This window comes from Micromesistius poutassou (assembly GCF_964030765.1).
Source record: "Micromesistius poutassou genome assembly, chromosome: 10".
Classification (NCBI taxonomy): Eukaryota; Metazoa; Chordata; class Actinopteri; order Gadiformes; family Gadidae; genus Micromesistius; species Micromesistius poutassou.
In genome coordinates, this window is record NC_140280.1 from 13,497,002 (window position 1) to 13,514,832 (window position 17,831).

The window sequence follows — 17,831 nt, forward strand, 5'->3', positions numbered from 1 at the left end:
GAACAGTGTCCTTACCTTGTCCGTACCTTGATGGGCACTTTAAATTCTCTTATTATTATTATTATTATTATGGTTGACCCATTCATAGTCTATTAATTAATCGTGGGGCTTTTGGACAACTAAGGATTGTGTCATTGGAGTAGAAGCATTTTTTGTTTTGATAAGCACGTGCTTTCATTGTTATTATAGTCTCCTAAGGTTTCATTGTTTTACAACAATGAACGCCTGCCAGGAATTCCCAGACATCAAAACTGAAAGAGGAATTTAAGGCTGCTGTGTGGTCGTGTATTTAACGAATTACAGATCCCAATTGCAGCTTCAGTATTTCGTACTGTCTTCTTCAAACGTGCTTTACTAGCCTTGGAGGAAGTGAAAGTATCTGTAACGGTCAAAGGGATTTCACCCTATTGACTCATGCAATGGGTGTGTTTATGTAAACCCATCTAGCGGTCAGTTGGAGAACGCCATCTAAAGGTCCTGTGTTGCACCACACATCATCCGCTTTTATGGCTGAATAAAGGCTACTTCAGTCAGACAGAAGAGGGCATGATGACTGACACGATGATTTCTTTGGCTCAAAGTGAATACAAGTAAAGCCCAATTACTATTAGAAGGGCAGTGAGCCACTGTACATATCAAGCCAACCGCCTTGGAGCCTTAATGCCATAGGTTGAACAGGTCCTCAGCTGGTTCTACCTCGTATGGTAACCATCCCTCTCCTGCTGCCTGTCTGCACAACCCAGGTCTCTTCTACTTCCTGGGCTCCATTGTCAACTTCAGTCAGGACCCAGAGGTGCACTTCAAGTACATCCAGGCGGCCTGCAAGACGGGCCAGATCAAAGAGGTGGAGAGGATCTGTCGGGAGAGCAATTGCTATGACCCAGAGCGTGTCAAGAACTTCCTCAAGGTAAGATCCGCAGGAGGGAGATCTGTGGATGCCCCGATCACAACACTGCAATAACAGTATCCTGCCATTAGGCTGCATGACATTGTTTACCAAAACATTATTTTCTCTCAATTCCTTTCTTGCCGTGTTTTTTTGACTACCTGGTAGGCAAATAAACGTAACCCTGCAATGTCAAACCTCTTGTGTGGACCTGTTACTAGTGTATCCCATTTGCCTATGGTCACTTTGAATAACAAACTCAAATTCAAACAAAGGGAGTTTCAAATGACCCTTTCACAAATCTCCCTGATTCCATCATCACTTCCGCTTTTCCAACTTGTTAAGTTGAATTTGGTTTAAGTCGCCCATCCTGACCACACATATTATCTTTTATGCTTTTCCTGTTGGTCTTTGGCAATGGCAGGACATGTACAAGGTAAATGGATCCACCACCTCCTCTCCCTGCACACAGTCAGCAGCCCCCATCTCCCTCCCTGTGTTCCTTTATTTTCATCCCTACACTGTTCTCTAGCCTTAGGATTTGCACTAAGCCATGTATGGCGGTGTATGGTCACATACACCATAAGCCATACACCCACCAGGGGGTGTGAGTGTGGTTGTGTGTGTTTGTGTTTGTATAGTCCCTGCTAGTAATACACTCGTAATTGTTGATTACAACTCCCCCTTCCTCCCACCTGTAGCAGAGTCCCCTGTTGAAATGAAAAAGTCCTCAGAAGGAACATGCCAGTGCTTTAGCTACAGGCACTTTGTGAGATCTAGTGCATCATCCTAGGTGTGCAATCGGTTACTTGAGCTCTTGCCGTGGTCTAGTTAGTAGTCTTCCGTTGGTGTGTGTAACGCGAGTCCATTTCCAGTCATTGAAGCCTATGGGTCTCAGCGTGACACTTGTTGGCGCTGCTGGTGGAACAGTGTAGTCTGGTGCCGGGTACCGCTGGGGTGGAGAGTCTGCTTTACATCTGTGAGCAGGATTAGGCTCACTTCGTTATGTGGGTGCCTTAAATGTCTGCATTTTAAATGTCTCTTTAATAATTTGTCGCTCATTCGTTTTAATTGTAACTTGATGTTATGTTTCGGATTCACTCCAGCACCAATTTATGTGGGAAAAAAAGATGGTATCTCGATTGCATTTTCATGATTTAGCTGCAGCGATTCAGACCCGTTTTTCCTCCCGAGTGGAATGCCAATTTGGTTAACCGACTGAATATACCAACTGCTACAGTCATTGAAGGAGTAGGCATAATTACATTTTTTCTAATCTTGAAAGAAACTGCGACTGTCTTTTCCAGTCAGTCTAGAATACCTCTGTCTAGAAAACGACAGATACACTTTTTGTGCTGTAGGCTTCCAATGCTGCCAAACCTTTTTTTGCATTGGTCAGCGGAATCAGCGATACATTTTAACCTCTTTTATTATTGTCTTGCATGCAAAAAAAGATTTGTTTGCTTCAGGCCATTTTATCGAGCCTTTTGGGAATAAGAAAACCCATTACTCTGTTGGAATAATATGTCAAATGATTGAATCGTAGTGGGATTATTTTGGTGTGTGTACCGGCTTATGATGATGCTGAGCTGACATTGTCTTTGTTGTTGGTTTTCTGACAGGAGGCCAAGCTCACAGACCAGCTGCCACTCATCATTGTGTGCGACCGCTTCGACTTCGTCCATGACCTGGTTCTCTACCTGTACCGGAACAACCTGCAGAAGTACATTGAGATCTATGTGCAGAAAGTAAGTCCCAAACCGCCGGCGACCAGTATAGAGCTTAGTATAAACGGTACGTGCGACATGTTGGTCTAAGTCCAGGTAGAGTTTCTATACAAGATGAACGATGCGTTGGTTTCACTGATCCTGACCACTGACTCCCACTCCCTGTCTTTGTTCTAGGTGAACCCCAGCCGCCTTCCCGTGGTGATCGGTGGTCTCCTGGACGTGGACTGCTCAGAGGACGTGATCAAGAGCCTGATCCTGGTGGTCCGCGGACAGTTCTCCACCGACGAGCTGGTGGCCGAGGTGGAGAAGAGGAACAGGTAACCGGCGTCCCTGCGCTTAGGGGAAACTGGACTGGCTTTTTTTTTTTTCTGTTCTGCATTTAAAGTGTCTTTCTTGCTCCGGCTGAGTTTCATAATCGTTTGACTTTTCAGAACAATTTTCTGTTTAAGGAAATGATCTTTGCGTTTTAGTTTATTTGGAGTCGTTTGGCTTGAATTTTCCACATTGGACGCCACTGTAATTTTCCCAGGATTTTGACCTTCCGCTAAAATGAGACCCATTATAGTTTACTAGACCACATAAAGCGTTCCTATCTGTCCTGGATCTCCCACTCGCTGAACCTCTTTGGACCATGTCTGAGGTGTTTGATCGATACAATCAACCCTCTGTCTTAATCCACCCCCGTCTCGCCTCTCCCGCCCTCTGCAGACTGAAGCTGCTTCTGCCCTGGCTGGAGGCCCGCATCCACGAGGGCTGCGAGGAGCCGGCCACCCACAACGCCCTGGCCAAGATCTACATCGATAGCAACAACAACCCCGAGCGCTTCCTGCGGGAGAACCCCTACTATGACAGCCGGGTGGTGGGCAAGTACTGTGAGAAGAGGGACCCCCACCTAGCCTGCGTGGCCTACGAGCGCGGCCAGTGTGACCAGGAGCTCATCAATGTGAGTCTGGCACACGATTCCTCCCATACATCCTCTTGTCATTCCTATTGACACTGTACTGGCTTTCCATTGTATCTGGGGGTGGTCATTCGTTACGCACATGGTTCTCTGTGATGCAGCAAAACAAGTGATGTCTAAGATCGGTTTTGTTTGTGCTTTCCAGGTCTGCAATGAAAACTCGCTGTTCAAAAGCCTGTCCCGCTACCTGGTGCGCCGCAAGGACCCAGAGCTGTGGGCCAGCGTGCTGCTGGAGACCAACCCTTTCAGGAGGCCTCTCATCGACCAGGTGAGAGGGCTAGGGGGAACAGTTACACCCTGTGTGTGTGTGTGTGTGTGTGATGCGTTTGACCATGTGTTATTGACCGTGCGTTGTCTCTCCCACTAGGTGGTGCAGACGGCTCTCTCCGAGACCCAGGACCCGGAGGAGGTGTCGGTGACAGTCAAGGCCTTCATGACGGCCGACCTGCCCAACGAGCTGATCGAGCTGCTGGAGAAGATCGTGCTGGACAACTCCGTCTTCAGCGAGCACAGGTACATCCAGGGCATTCAGCAGACACGTTTACCCAAAGCGACTTGCAATGAGTACATTTGTCAGAAGAAAGAAAAACAATATATCACTGTTGGTACAGTAAAGATGTTCATATAACAATTGCTAGGTTAACACATTCCCCATATACAACAAAGTGAGCTAGGATACAACGCTTCACAATGTCAGGTGTTATTTAAAGGGGACATATTGTACCACCAGGTTTGAGTGTGATTAGCCGTTTCAAGCAGTTTTGAAAATCTGCCTCTTCTGACATCACAAGTGGGCGTGTCCACCTAGATGTGTGCTGGATGGATCAGTCTACCAGCCTACCCAGTGGACTGTAGCAAACGTTGCTCATCTATCCGTCACACATCTAGGTGGACACGCCCACTTCTGATGTCAGAAGAGGCAGATTTTCAAAACGGCTTGTAACGGCTAATCACACTCACACCTGGTGGTATAATATGCCCCCTTTAAGGTACAACTATGCCGCCAACTCAGCGGGTGACTGAAGAGGTGTGAATGAGTTGTCGCGCGTCGTTTGAGAAATGTACTGAAAGCCTGTCTGTGTTCCTTCCTGCTCGTACCAGAAACCTCCAGAACCTCCTGATCCTGACGGCCATCAAGGCGGACCGCACCCGCGTGATGGAGTACATCAACCGGCTGGACAACTACGACGCCCCCGACATCGCCAACATCGCCATCAGCAACGAGCTCTTCGAGGAGGCCTTCGCCATCTTCAAGAAGTTTGACGTCAACACCTCCGCTGTGCAGGTCAGCCGATCGCTGCTTCCCCTTGTCCAGTGTCTTTTTACATTTTGGTCTTCTTTTTTAACTACTAAGTATCAATGTATGCAATTTAGTTCGGTTTTTGGAATTATCTGATGCTTATTTCATTATATTCTAGAAGTCACTATAAAATACAAGCCGAAGGGATTGTACTTGTATAATGGTTTTTGGAATCATCTTAATTTATTTTATTCATGATTATTGCATTCGATTCTGGAAGACTTTTAGAAATAAAATTGGTTGTACTTATTATTATAACCCGGGTTTTCTGCAGGTGCTCATCGAGCATATCGGGAACCTGGACCGGGCCTATGAGTTTGCGGAGCGCTGCAATGAACCGGCAGTGTGGAGCCAGCTGGCCAAGGCCCAGCTGCAGAAGGAGCTGGTCAAAGAGGCCATTGACTCCTACATCAAGGCTGACGACCCCTCCGCCTACATGGAGGTGGTCCAGGCCGCAGATCAGAGCGGTGGGGACCCCCGTTGACACGTGAACATATAACGTTAGAGATGATTGACAGGTAGTCAATATTCCATACAGCGTCCCCTAATACTGTGGCCCTGGGTGCCGGTTTCTAGGCAACTGGGAGGACCTGGTGAAGTTCCTCCAGATGGCGCGCAAGAAGGCCCGCGAGTCGTACGTCGAGACAGAGCTTATCTTCGCCCTGGCCAAGACCAACCGCCTGGCAGAGCTGGAGGAGTTCATCAACGGACCCAACAACGCCCACATCCAGCAGGTCTCCAGAACGCACCTCCGCATCACACTTGATTTCTCTCCAGTTGTCTTACCTTGGCAGCCTGCTCACCAAACCCATGGGACAGGATAGTGTGAAGGATTGACTCCCAGCCGAAAGGTCCTGGGATCTATTTCCACAATGACCACGGCCTAAACGTGGGCATCAGATGCCCAAACCCTTCCCAACAACGACATCTGAATTCTGTCCCTCTCTCTGGTCAAAAGTAGACTATAATCCCTCTTCTCTTCAGGTGGGCGACCGCTGCTACGACGAGAAGATGTACGACGCGGCCAAGCTGCTCTACAACAACGTGTCCAACTTCGGCCGGCTGGCCTCCACGCTGGTGCACCTGGGCGAGTACCAGGCCGCCGTGGACGGGGCCCGCAAGGCCAACAGCACCCGCACCTGGAAGGAGGTGTGCTTCGCCTGCGTGGACGGGGAGGAGTTCCGGCTGGCCCAGATGTGCGGCCTCCACATCGTGGTGCACGCCGACGAGCTGGAGGAGCTCATCAACTACTACCAGGTAAGAGGGCGTGCATACGATGGATGCAGTGATGAATGGGGTTAGGGTTTATTTGTCTGTTTATTTAATCTGTGTCGCAGAGCAACACAAACATTTCCCTGCACAGCCTGCTACTTACTCTACTCGCTTACCGAAGGCCATTTACTTTGCATCATGTGCATGTACCTGCACGGTTCCATTTATTGGTTAACCAGTGTAATAAGGGTCTGTTGATTATTGATTGTTGATCATTTCAGGGGCATGTGTGATTCTGATGAGTTAAGCGCTCGTCAATGTAATGTAATCTTTTTAGAAAGACCTGTACATCGGAGTAATGCATGCATAGTTAAAGTCCAAGTGCTCTTGTACGGAACATACTGTCGGAACCTACTGCTGTGCAACGGAAAAGTAATTAACAATCGACCATTCCCGCCTCCGCCCCCCACCCTCCCCTCCCCCTCCGCCTCCCACCCTCCCCTCCCCTCCACCTCCGACTCCCCCGCCCCCAGGACCGCGGCTACTTCGAGGAGCTGATCACCATGCTGGAGGCGGCGCTGGGCCTGGAGCGCGCCCACATGGGCATGTTCACGGAGCTGGCCATCCTCTACTCCAAGTTCAAGCCCCAGAAGATGCGGGAGCACCTGGAGCTCTTCTGGTCCCGCGTCAACATCCCCAAGGTGCTGCGGGCGGCCGAGCAGGCGCACCTGTGGGCCGAGCTGGTCTTCCTGTACGACAAGTACGAGGAGTTTGACAACGCCATCATCACCATGATGAGCCACCCCACGGACGCCTGGAAGGAGGGCCAGTTCAAAGACATCATCACCAAGGTACGGCCTCGCGTAGCACCCTGGAGATGGATGCTTTATCCTTCTGTACAACGTGACAGCCTGACTCTATAGTTAAAACTCGACAGATATTAAAACCACGGAAGTGGCTGCGACATGTATATAGACTGTTGTGTTTTGAATTTCATTCAACTATATTGCATTGGCTATCTCTGCACATAGGATCAGTCCGTGAGGCTAGTTAATTGGCAGAGAGCACCAGTGTTGACCAGAAGCGTCTTGTCTTCCCTCTTGTGTCCAGGTGGCTAACGTGGAGCTGTACTACAAAGCCACCCAGTTCTACCTGGAGTTCAAGCCCTTGTTACTGAACGACCTGCTCATCGTGCTCTCACCCAGACTGGACCACTCTCGCGCTGTCAACTACTTCTCCAAGGTACACAAACATAACGTTGTTTTTATTTCTATTTTTGAGTCAACCCACCTGTTGCCAATGAATCAAGATGAACGAATGTTGAATGTGTTTATTCTCCCAGGTGAAGCAGCTGCCCCTGGTCAAGGCCTACCTGCGTTCCGTACAGAACCACAACAACAAGTCGGTCAACGAAGCACTTAACAACCTCTTCATCACAGAGGAGGACTATCAGGTGAGCCCCTCGATCATTTCCCATCCGTCCCTTCTTCCATTCAAACGGTCACGTTCCATCGATGTTCCACCTCCTGTCCATGTCAACATCCCCGTCCTCCTCTCCGCTCCCAGGCCGTGAGGACATCGATAGACGCCTACGACAACTTTGACAACATCTCGCTGGCCCAGCGGCTGGAGAAGCACGAGCTGATCGAGTTCAGGAGAATCGCCGCCTACCTCTTCAAAGGCAACAACCGCTGGAAGCAGAGTGTGGAGCTCTGCAAGAAGGACAAGCTCTATAAGGTGCCCCGCCCGTCCCGCTGCACTGGGGCTCTGTGAGGGATGTGTATGAGGACCTGGGTGCTGTCTGTGTTTTGATACGGACGTCATTGCAATACTAGAGCGATTATAGGAAGTTTATAGTTGTAGATGTCTACCGTCGTCCACATTTTTGGAATACTATACTACAGTTTTTATGTGCTAGTGTTGCATCCGTATTCTGTGTGTGTATATATACATTACATTACACATTACACTTATAAATAGTGTTGTTTTATCTAGTATTCTGTATTGTATGCAGATGTTGAACAATAGTAAATGGTGAATAGTCGATTCAACCTCAGACAAACCTAAACTTCCTAAACCTAAACTACTCGAACACTAATTAACATGGACATAAAGGACGCAGGCATTCCTGTAGACGCTGTTATTTTCATACTCTACTACAATACAACCCCGTGAAGCACGGAGCACCGTGATCCTCCGCTGTGCACAAGCGACCGCGAGCCCTCATCCCCGTTGTCCCCACGGCCCCCAGGACGCCATGCTGTACGCGTCCGAGTCCAAGGATACGGAGCTGGCGGAGGAGCTGCTGGCCTGGTTCCTGCAGGAGGACAAGAAGGAGTGCTTCGCCGCCTGCCTCTTCACCTGCTACGACCTGCTGCGGCCCGACGTGGTGCTGGAGACGGCCTGGCGCCACAACATCATGGACTTCTCCATGCCCTACTTCATCCAGGTCATGAGGGAGTACCTCAGCAAGGTGGGTCCACCGCTGCCCCCGCACCACCACACCGCCCAACCACCGTCCTGAAACCACGGCCGAGTTGCATAGACCTGAGCGTCTTCGTCGAGTTACAGCCTGTGTAAAGGGCTTCACGCCCACAGCGGTTTTTTTTTTATACCATCCCTGTAATCCGATTGCCTAACACTCAAAGTATTTCCTTGTTCTATTGTGTGCAAGGAAACTCTCTGAAGCCCCAGTGGCAAAGGGGAAAATCCCGTAGAGGAAATGGGGGCGTTCTCCTATTTAGAATGGCCAGGAGAGCAGATGTGTGATAAACGGCCAACATAATTAAGAAAAGTGAACCTATTAAGTTTTTTTTTTAAATTAAAGTGCCATGCTGTGAGGGGAACAACCTGAAATCTAAAGCTGGGGTGCCTTTTAATAAATTGTCAGAGCAAGACCGTCTCTTGGCAGCCCTTCCTGACAAGAGCACTATCTGTCTGCGGCGTAGTAGTAGTAGTAGTATTCAAAATGCAAGACTGCTCAAAAGGCCAGTACAGCTGCAGAGTCACCAGAGGAAGTTGCCCGTGCAGCACAACGTGTGGTGCCAGGTTCCTCAAATCGCGTCTCGTGTCTGGCTGTCGATAGTTGACGACATGTTATTTTCTAAGCTGCCGCCTCTTCTCTTCCAGGTTGATGCAATTGAGGAAAAGGCAAAGGTTGTGATTGGTTAATTTTATTTGTCATTTTGTGGACTTGGATTGTGGGTGTGTTTTTTTTATTTGAGCCTGGCAGACTTCAGCCTTTGAGTGTGCATGGGTTTAGCGCTGTCACGCACGGTGCACACTCACGTTTACTTTCAGAGTGGTAGTGTGGTAGAATCTGTTATACTCAATAGACCTCTGAAGAATAAGTCCCGCCTCCGCGGCTCTGGTTCCCTCGGTCAAATGTCTATGGGAAATAACGTGGGGTTTATGAATGATCGTACATAACAAACTCTGTAGGTGGCGGAGAAGTAAAAGCTGCGTCACGTTTTGAACTACACACTTTTTCATAGACATTTGACCGAGGGAACCGGAGCCTCGGAGGCGGGACTTATTCTTTAGAGGTCTACCGAATGGAATCCAGAGATTAGTAACAACCCCGTTCGACAAGAAGGTGACATACAGGGAGACTATGAAAGAGGGCATGCTCTTGTCTCCCCCTACTGCAAAACAAGCTTTCATCGATTATTTTATTTAAGTGTATCAAGAAAGGGGTTAATCCATATCATCGAGCACTCATGAAATGCTGACAATCCCTCTGACGTCTCCCCCCCTCTAGCCCAGTGTCCCGGGATCAGAAGACACTGGGAGTCTTTGATTGACAGTTGAAAGGATGCGGAGAAGCATGTGTGGTTGAATAACGGCCCCTTAGTGAGCAGCACCACCCAGTGGCACCCACACACGTTGTTTGTTGCTGCCTTGCATTTTAATGGCGGCGCTTCACTTCAAAGCAGCTGCTGCCATGACAACCTTGGGCTGCACGTGCGCACATGCACACCCACAATCGTGCACCAGCATTGTGTTGCGCACAACACAGGGAGCTGTGTCACACAACCAGCATGTACGAACAGCTTGTGAATGTTGTGAAAAGGGAATGAGTACTAGATTTATGGCAGGGTTTTGTGGTTGATGTTTCAAAATGTATTCTTGAAATCACAAGAAAAGCAGGGACATATTTCGCACATATTTTGCACATCTTGATCGTATCTTTTAAAAAATGTGTCTGCACTAAGGTTTGTTTATAGGCTCATGCTAAATCGGAAACTCATAATTTCCTTTGTTGCTGTTTTTGCTATTAATAGTTTTTCTGCATTGCCTGACCCCACTAAAAGGTACAATACAACTCCCAGTAGACTAGTCTGCATCATTGGCATTAAAATACAGACTTAACTTAACAAACAGTTAACTTGATGGTTTCAGAGTATCTAGTTAAATTTGGGCTTTGTTGAATTGTTGCTGCCTCGGTCCCCCTAAATATTATCCTAGATTTACAAATTTGAAACTTCAAATAAATCTTTTTCCTGTGTTTCTTGCAGGTGGATAAGTTGGAAACCTCAGAGTCCATGAGGAAAGAGGAGGAACAGGCAACGGAGACGCAGCCTATCGTCTATGGTAAATAAACCAGGTTTCACCTCTAGGGCTTTTTGCTATTTCAACCCAAAACCCAAAATCTAAGAATAAACATTTGGATGCATTGCATTCAGGCTAATTATATTGAGGATATGATTTTTTTTATTTTTTTTCCTTCCCCCTTAATCTTATAGTCTCAAACATATCTCTATTTTGACCTTTAGGACTGTTCGTTTTAATCTTTAGTGTATAGCATCATCACTCCACTATGGTTTAAATGTCGTGCTGTCAAATCAATGGATGTTAAGACATTGAATCAATGGATGTGTGTTAAAAGGACATTGAATCAGTGGATGTGTGTTGTGTTAAAAGGAGGTTGAATCAGTGGATGTAACTCGTGTTAAAGGAGGTTGAATCAGTGGATGTGTGTTGTGTTAAAAGGAGGTTGAATCAGTGGATGTAACTCGTGTTAAAGGAGGTTGAATCAGTGGATGTGTGTTGTGTTAAAAGGAGGTTGAATCAGTGGATGTAACTCGTGTTAAAGGAGGTTGAATCAGTGGATGTGTCTCGTGTTAAAGGACGTTGAATCAGTGGATGTGTCTCGTGTTAAAGGAGGTTGAATCAGTGGATGTGTCTCGTGTTAAAGGACGTTGAATCAGTGGATGTGTCTCGTGTTAAAGGACGTTGAATCAGTGGATGTGTCTCGTGTTAAAGGAGGTTAAATCAGTGGATGTGTCTCGTGTTAAAGGAGGTTAAATCAGTGGATGTGTCTCGTGTTAAAGGACGTTGAATCAGTGGATGTGTCTCGTGTTAAAGGAGGTTAAATCAGTGGATGTGTCTCGTGTTAAAGAAGGTTAAATCAGTGGATGTGTCTCGTGTTAAAGGAGGTTAAATCAGTGGATGTGTCTCGTGTTAAAGGACGTTGAATCAGTGGATGTGTCTCGTGTTAAAGGAGGTTAAATCAGTGGATGTGTCTCGTGTTAAAGAAGGTTAAATCAGTGGATGTGTCTCGTGTTAAAGGAGGTTGAATCAGTGGATGTGTCTCGTGTTAAAGGAGGTTGAATCAGTGGATGTGTCTCGTGTTAAAGGAGGTTGAATCAGTGGACGTGTGTTGTGTTAAAGGACGTTGAATCAGTGGATGTGTGTTGTGTTAAAGGACGTTGAATCAGTGGATGTGTGTTGTTTCTCTGTGCGCTCCAGGCACTCCCCAGTTGATGCTGACGGCAGGCCCCACCGTGCCGGTAGCGGCCCAGCCCGCCTACGGCTACGGCTACCAGGCGCCGGCAGGCTACGCACCGCCACCTGCCCAGCCCGGCTTCGGCTACGGCATGTAAAGACCCCTGTCCGGGCCGGAGACCCCGGCCCACTTGTCCCCTCAGTCCTTTTACCAGCCCAATATTGTCCGTCGGTCCTGCAACGGGACTGACGGCCACAAGCAGTTATTTTATTTTAGTTTTTTTTTTTTTTTTTTTTTTTTACTTCTTCCTCTATAACTGTCATGAAGGACTCCATTTTATTCCTGTTAAGAAAAAATGGCTCGAATCACATGGATTATTTTTTTCACATTCCGATTTAATTTTTCACATTTATGGTAACAAAACGAAAAATAAATTTGGGGTCTATTTTATTTGAATGGGAAACGGGTTTATGTACAATGGGGGGTGGGGCAAACTGTTGGAAGAGCAAGTCCTCTTCTCGGCTACATAAAAGGTCTGTTGTGAAGCATCTGATTTGCACTCTGTACCGAGAAGAAATTAATGTAGAATCTCTTCATTTTGATGTGTGTGAGAAGCTTGTTCTGTCCGTCTTTAAAAAAAAAAATGCATTTAATTATTGTATATTCAGAAGAAAGAAAAACAAAAGAAAAAAAAAATACAAATGCTACTATGTTCCTCTATATTTGAACATGAAACTGCCGCTTCCCCAGGCCACAAAACCACAAACACTACGTCATGCCAGTAACCGTTGAGGGAGAGGGCGGGTCATTTTTCAAAGAAAATACCCCTCCCACCTCCAAGAGATTATTTTAACATGCATACTTAATTTCCCCCCCCACGACGCTCTTATTGTTTAGGGCGGCATACGTCCCATCAAGGCCCTGCAGGATCTCCTGTGAGTTACTGTCGCAGTGTGTGCCGACTAATGCCCTATTCCATTGTGCTTTACATATGTGCTCTTAATGTGGGACCATTCCATTCGAGGAGGGGTTTCTGAGGATGACTTGTGTATTTGGCCTCGTCCCCACCACCTGTGTGTATTTGACTAACCCCTGTCCTCTCCTGCTTGTTATTCTTTCTGTGCTGCGGTTTGTATGCTGGATATTGTGGTGTTTTAGGTCACTGTTCCTGAGTGTACAGAAGAGAATTATGACCCCCAGTGTGGTCCCTACCAGGTTAATCTGTCCACTGTTCCCACTTAGATCTAATTAAGAAATAATATCATAAGACTGGGGTGATTTAGAGTTTCTATCAAAGGCTTACACATTCTGCAGACAACTGATCATTAACCTCCCCCTTCGACCTTATATTCTTAAATTACTTTAGATTGAAGTGTGCACTTAAAGATAGTTGATTGTGCAAAATAAAGATAATGAATGAAACGGCAGTTTTCTTATCCACTTAAAAAAATAAAAGCTTGTTTGTCAAGAAAATACTAGTCTTGTATGTTTTGTTCAACCTTTGTGTCGTGTTCATTTCTCCGCCCTTACTTTGGTGCTCCCGGTCAAATTTGACAGGCCTGGCCAAAAGAATTATTACCAAATTTTATTTAACTCCCCTTTAAGCTGTAAACAATGTCTCAGACTACTGGTTTACATGAATAACTGCAGTGAATATACAAAGAATAGACACAGAAATTGTGTGTGTGTGTGCGGTGGTGATGGTGGATTTGTGGTCGTGTACTATCTGATGGATGAACACAATCTAGGGTCACCCATTCATTTCCTATGGCGGTCATTTTTGACCGGGAACACCAGATTTTACAAAGTTGACTAAACCACTCAAAATTCAATGGAAGTAGTGATCAGCAATTGTATATGTTCAAATGCCTAGTGTGGAGGATATAAGGCTTTGAGACAAAATGTAAAACAATATTTATGATTGACGACACGAACACGACAAAGGTTAAGAAAAACGGCAGTGCATAAATGTGAGAAATGATTTTAAGGACCAAAATCACTTCGCTAACATTCAGGGCATGTTGGCCCCCTCTGTTGGAGCCAGTCCAGCAGTGCAATTTTAATGTCCTGAATAAAAGTAAACATTGGATCAACTGTAATGGTAATACCAGGCAAATCAGTTTCAAGCTGTTCTGTGCCAGATGTATTTGGTTTCATGATGGGTGACCAAATTCATACAATATGGCATCGGCTCCGGGTCTATTGGGTAGGCCTTTATTTGGTAGACAGCTTCATCCTTCAGATGCATGTCAATACATTTGCAATATAAATGTAAACAGACAACTTTTTCACTTCCGATCTTTACTGAAAAATGCATGAAATTGGTCACATTTAAGTCATAATTACATTACAGTACAGATCCGAAACCTCGATGCATCCTAGAACAGTTTCAGGTGCCCGGTGACCTTATCCACCAGGTCAGCCGGCCCCGGTCCGACCCCCAGAACGGTGCGTGACCCCGGCGCAATCTGAGTCCTTCCCGCGTCCTGGATGATGCTCACAGGCAGGCCCACCTCCTTGGCGTGCCTGAGCAGGTCCATCAGGGTGTCCTCGTCCGGGGCCTTCACCACCACCTTGGGCTGGCCACAGTACTCCCACTGTTTGAGAAGCTCCGGGTTCCTCCGGAGAGTCTGCTTGTAGGCCGACACGGCGGCGTGGGAGCACTGGGCGGCCACCTTCCCCTTTCCCATCTTCAGGTCGTTGCGCACCACCAGGATCATCTTGAACTCCCCTCCCTCGCCCATCACGCTGGCCTCGCTCGCGCCGTTCGCCACGGCCAAAGCCAGGTTCTTGGACGACTGGCCGAAGCGGGACCTGAGGTGCCAGCCGAGGCAGAGACCGCAGCCCAAGCCGGCCATGATGCCCAGAGCCAGAGGGTTGTACAACGAGTCGATCATCTTGGTGTACCTGCAGAGTGACAGGATTTAACATGGGAAGGTCAGTGATTGCTGTTGAAGGGTAAAGGGTGTTCCGAAGAATAGACACCCACCACATTAACATGTACTGTATAAGTGTTATTGCATATTGTGCAGTACCATGTGCAGGTTTTTCCAGGAACATCGGGTTGTGCATTTGACGTAGTTACGTTGGACATGTCAAGGCTGGGCGCTTTAAAACAATGGGCTAACGTAACTACTTTCAAACACCGAATGCCATGGCTGTTCCTGTGTCCAGGTCACCTGATAGTGACGTACTATGCCTGCTGTCATTGACAATTATCCTGTGAAATAAGACGTTCAGAGCGTTCAAGAAGGTTTGAAGTCTGGTATTTGTCTTTCCCTGCTTTGTCAAATTAACAGCATTCATGACTAGTCTGATAACATGGTGACGTGATTGCACAAAAGAAAATGAAAAAATTGACAGTAATCTGTCTGCCCAACTTATATTATTTATATACTAGGCCACTTTTCATAGTGTGTGCCAGTCATTTGGGAAAGCAATGAAAACATGTGAGCAAGTTGAGCCAACTTGTATATTTCAAGTCTTCACCATAAGATTATTTAAAACAGCACTTCTCAGATTATCACTTTGCCACATACTTTCCCTTTGCTACAATGCGCATTGATATTTTTTCCAGATAAATGTCTTACATCGGCGGTTTTAAATATGAATGTGTGTATGTTATATTGATATACATACCCACGAGTTAGCCCGGCGCGCGAAGAGGCAGATTCGCTTCCTCTTCTGTCGGACTTCAGTCGTGTACTGATGACGTCACAGTCACACACACAAACAGGCTCACACTCACGCACGTGTGTGACTAGTGGTATACATAACTAATGACAAACCACTGCACAAAACTTTGGTTAAGCTTGTTGTGTTCGTGGTCCAGCAGCACAGCCTACACATAAGTCACAAAAACAACAATTTTGTGCATATATGTATGGATGCATGGTACAGTCTGAAATATGAAGGACCACAACCAAATGTGCGTCTGTTTCCTTCATTGTTACTTTCCAATAGGAAGGTTATGTGAAATGTAACCGATGTATGCAATTCGTACCTTTATCTTTTCGTACATTACTAGCCGAATGCAATGTTATGACATCCATTATAAGGCATTTATTTAGTTATGCCAACGACAGGTAAGATAGATTGATGGTCTATGCTGCTGACAGTGTAATTTACATTTAGCCGCATTAAAATACAGTGCATTCCCTTTAGACATAGTCTTTGGATCGCATGAGTTAGAAAAATTTGCGAGAAAAATGCTGGATGTAAAATAACGTATTTATGTATGCAGGTTATGAGGCTTTCTACATGAACTAGCCTAAACCATCTCAACACTGTTTATTACCTTAACAAAAAGTGATGAAAAAAAGATTGTGAGAGTTTCAACACAGCTTCCAGTACATGAGTTGGGTACAGTCACAGAATATGCCACACTCAATAACTGCAGGGTCGCAAAATGACCCTATGCTCTCTGGGCCTCAGAAGGGGTGTGTGGCCTAGTAGATGTAAACATTGTGGTGGGCGTGGCCATAGGAACTTGTTTTGAGAGCCACGCAGTAAAGCCGAAGACAGAGATCTGATGATGGCTGCTCTTTCACCCAGAATGGTAATTATATATCACAGTATTCAATAACCCTTCCGATGCTTTTATCTCGACCTTGCCTGAACCTCAACGTGGAGTCGACCCCATTCTGCCTCCACACTTGTCATTGACCTGAAAAGAAAAGAGGATTTTTGGACGGACTGTACTGTTTCTGTCAATATTTGGAACAAACTTAAAGCAACTCTTCGTCTCCCGAGAGAGACAGCGTTTCCCCTTTCCGTGTGAAGCCCACCGAGTTCTGCCGAGCGTTTGAAGTATGGTCCACGAAAGTGATCCACTTATATTTATAGACCTTTAATTAGAGTGCTTCTCTGGAGGTTCGATCAGGCAAAGGATGAACTATTTCTCTCTCTCTCTCTCTCTCTCTCTCTCTCTCTCTCTCTCTCTCTCTCTCTCTCTCTCTCTCTACGTCCGTCTGTCAGGCTGACCCCCTCACTCTCCCCCCACTCCTACGCAACACCACCCTACCCCACCACCACTCCCTGCACGGGGAAAGTGGTGATGTGGTGGTGAAGGATGGCACACTTCATCTGGCCGCACTCTGCCGACTGGAAGACATTCTGATTGAAATCTCCCTGCTCGCCTACTGGACACCCGTCTAAGCGGTGAGTAGCATACAATACGATTTTTGATTTCAAATCATGTTTCTAAACAAGAAGAGGTAAACTCGCGGAGTTGCTTTACTTTACTTTATACTCCAGAGTAAGTACTAAGTAGTTAGTCAGTCTGTTATTCAACAGGTCTGACGCACGCCTGTTGTTTTGGAGGATGTGAATTGCGCAATCCACCATAGTTCCGCTCAAAGGGAGTGCGCAGTTGAAGTATTTACTAGCGCTGATTTTAGTGGACGATACTCACTGTGATTTAATAGACAGGATTGTTTTCCCAGTGGCTGTATTTCATATGGTTGCCTGTTTGGCAGACATTTTCTCAATGAATTAGGCTAAATGAGCAGTTATTCATTGACGTACTTGTGGGACTGGGAATTGTTCTAAATTAACGAGAGAGAAAGGAATCCTCTCTTCAGACCTCTGGGCTAATGTGAAATTAAGGTTTTATTTGTCCAACATAAACTTTTGCAACATAATAAATGACATTTCTCTGTGTGAATCGATGCCTCGCTGCATGAATAAACATTACTTCATAAGGTTGTTGTTACATAATTAATCTTTTTGGGAACGATTCATTTTAGAATCTTCTCGTGTGTGTGTGTGTGTGTGTGTGTGTGTGTGTGTGTGTGTGTGTGTGTGTGTGTGTCTGTGTGTGCGCGCCTGCGCCTGCGTACGTGTGCACGCGTGCGTGGCTGCGCATGTCCCCAATAACCCCGGGGGGAAAGTAATCAACATATAAAAATAATAAAAATGAAATATTTAAGTTAACTGATATTGAATTTCATTCCCTCGCATATAACCTAGCTGCCGTTTGGTAAACAAGCTAAATGACGGTACTAGTGCACTAG

At 46.4% G+C, this 17,831-nt stretch overlaps 2 protein-coding genes across 3 annotated transcripts in view; one reads left to right on the forward strand and one right to left on the reverse strand.

Annotated features, from left to right (window-relative positions):
- The window catches only part of cltca (clathrin, heavy chain a (Hc)), a 34,684-nt gene extending 21,394 nt beyond the window's left edge, over positions 1–13,290 (forward strand). The window contains exons 14-30 of the mRNA XM_084474198.1: positions 744–907; positions 2,509–2,634; positions 2,791–2,933; positions 3,325–3,559; positions 3,723–3,845; positions 3,945–4,090; positions 4,679–4,862; positions 5,152–5,344; positions 5,454–5,611; positions 5,862–6,134; positions 6,623–6,940; positions 7,200–7,331; positions 7,432–7,542; positions 7,656–7,826; positions 8,341–8,562; positions 10,607–10,682; positions 11,841–13,290. Of these exons, the coding sequence (XP_084330324.1) occupies positions 744–907; positions 2,509–2,634; positions 2,791–2,933; positions 3,325–3,559; positions 3,723–3,845; positions 3,945–4,090; positions 4,679–4,862; positions 5,152–5,344; positions 5,454–5,611; positions 5,862–6,134; positions 6,623–6,940; positions 7,200–7,331; positions 7,432–7,542; positions 7,656–7,826; positions 8,341–8,562; positions 10,607–10,682; positions 11,841–11,974 (2,909 nt within the window). The 3' untranslated portion in view covers positions 11,975–13,290. The remainder of the gene's footprint in view (positions 1–743; positions 908–2,508; positions 2,635–2,790; positions 2,934–3,324; positions 3,560–3,722; positions 3,846–3,944; positions 4,091–4,678; positions 4,863–5,151; positions 5,345–5,453; positions 5,612–5,861; positions 6,135–6,622; positions 6,941–7,199; positions 7,332–7,431; positions 7,543–7,655; positions 7,827–8,340; positions 8,563–10,606; positions 10,683–11,840) is intronic.
- Positions 13,291–14,009: 719 nt separating this feature from the next.
- Positions 14,010–15,504, reverse strand: ptrh2 (peptidyl-tRNA hydrolase 2). 2 transcript variants are annotated; one of them, XM_084474040.1, is made up of 2 exons: positions 15,457–15,504; positions 14,010–14,724 (listed from the first exon to the last, which is right to left on the reverse strand). In XM_084474040.1, exon 2 carries the CDS (start codon positions 14,712–14,714, stop codon positions 14,196–14,198), a length of 519 nt encoding a protein of 172 aa, XP_084330166.1. In that variant the 5' UTR covers positions 14,715–14,724; positions 15,457–15,504; the 3' UTR covers positions 14,010–14,195. The 2 variants fall into 2 exon arrangements, with proteins under 2 accessions (XP_084330166.1, XP_084330165.1); XM_084474039.1 differs by lacking the exon at positions 15,457–15,504 and adding an exon at positions 14,853–15,020.
- Between the last annotated feature and the right edge of the window lie 2,327 nt (positions 15,505–17,831).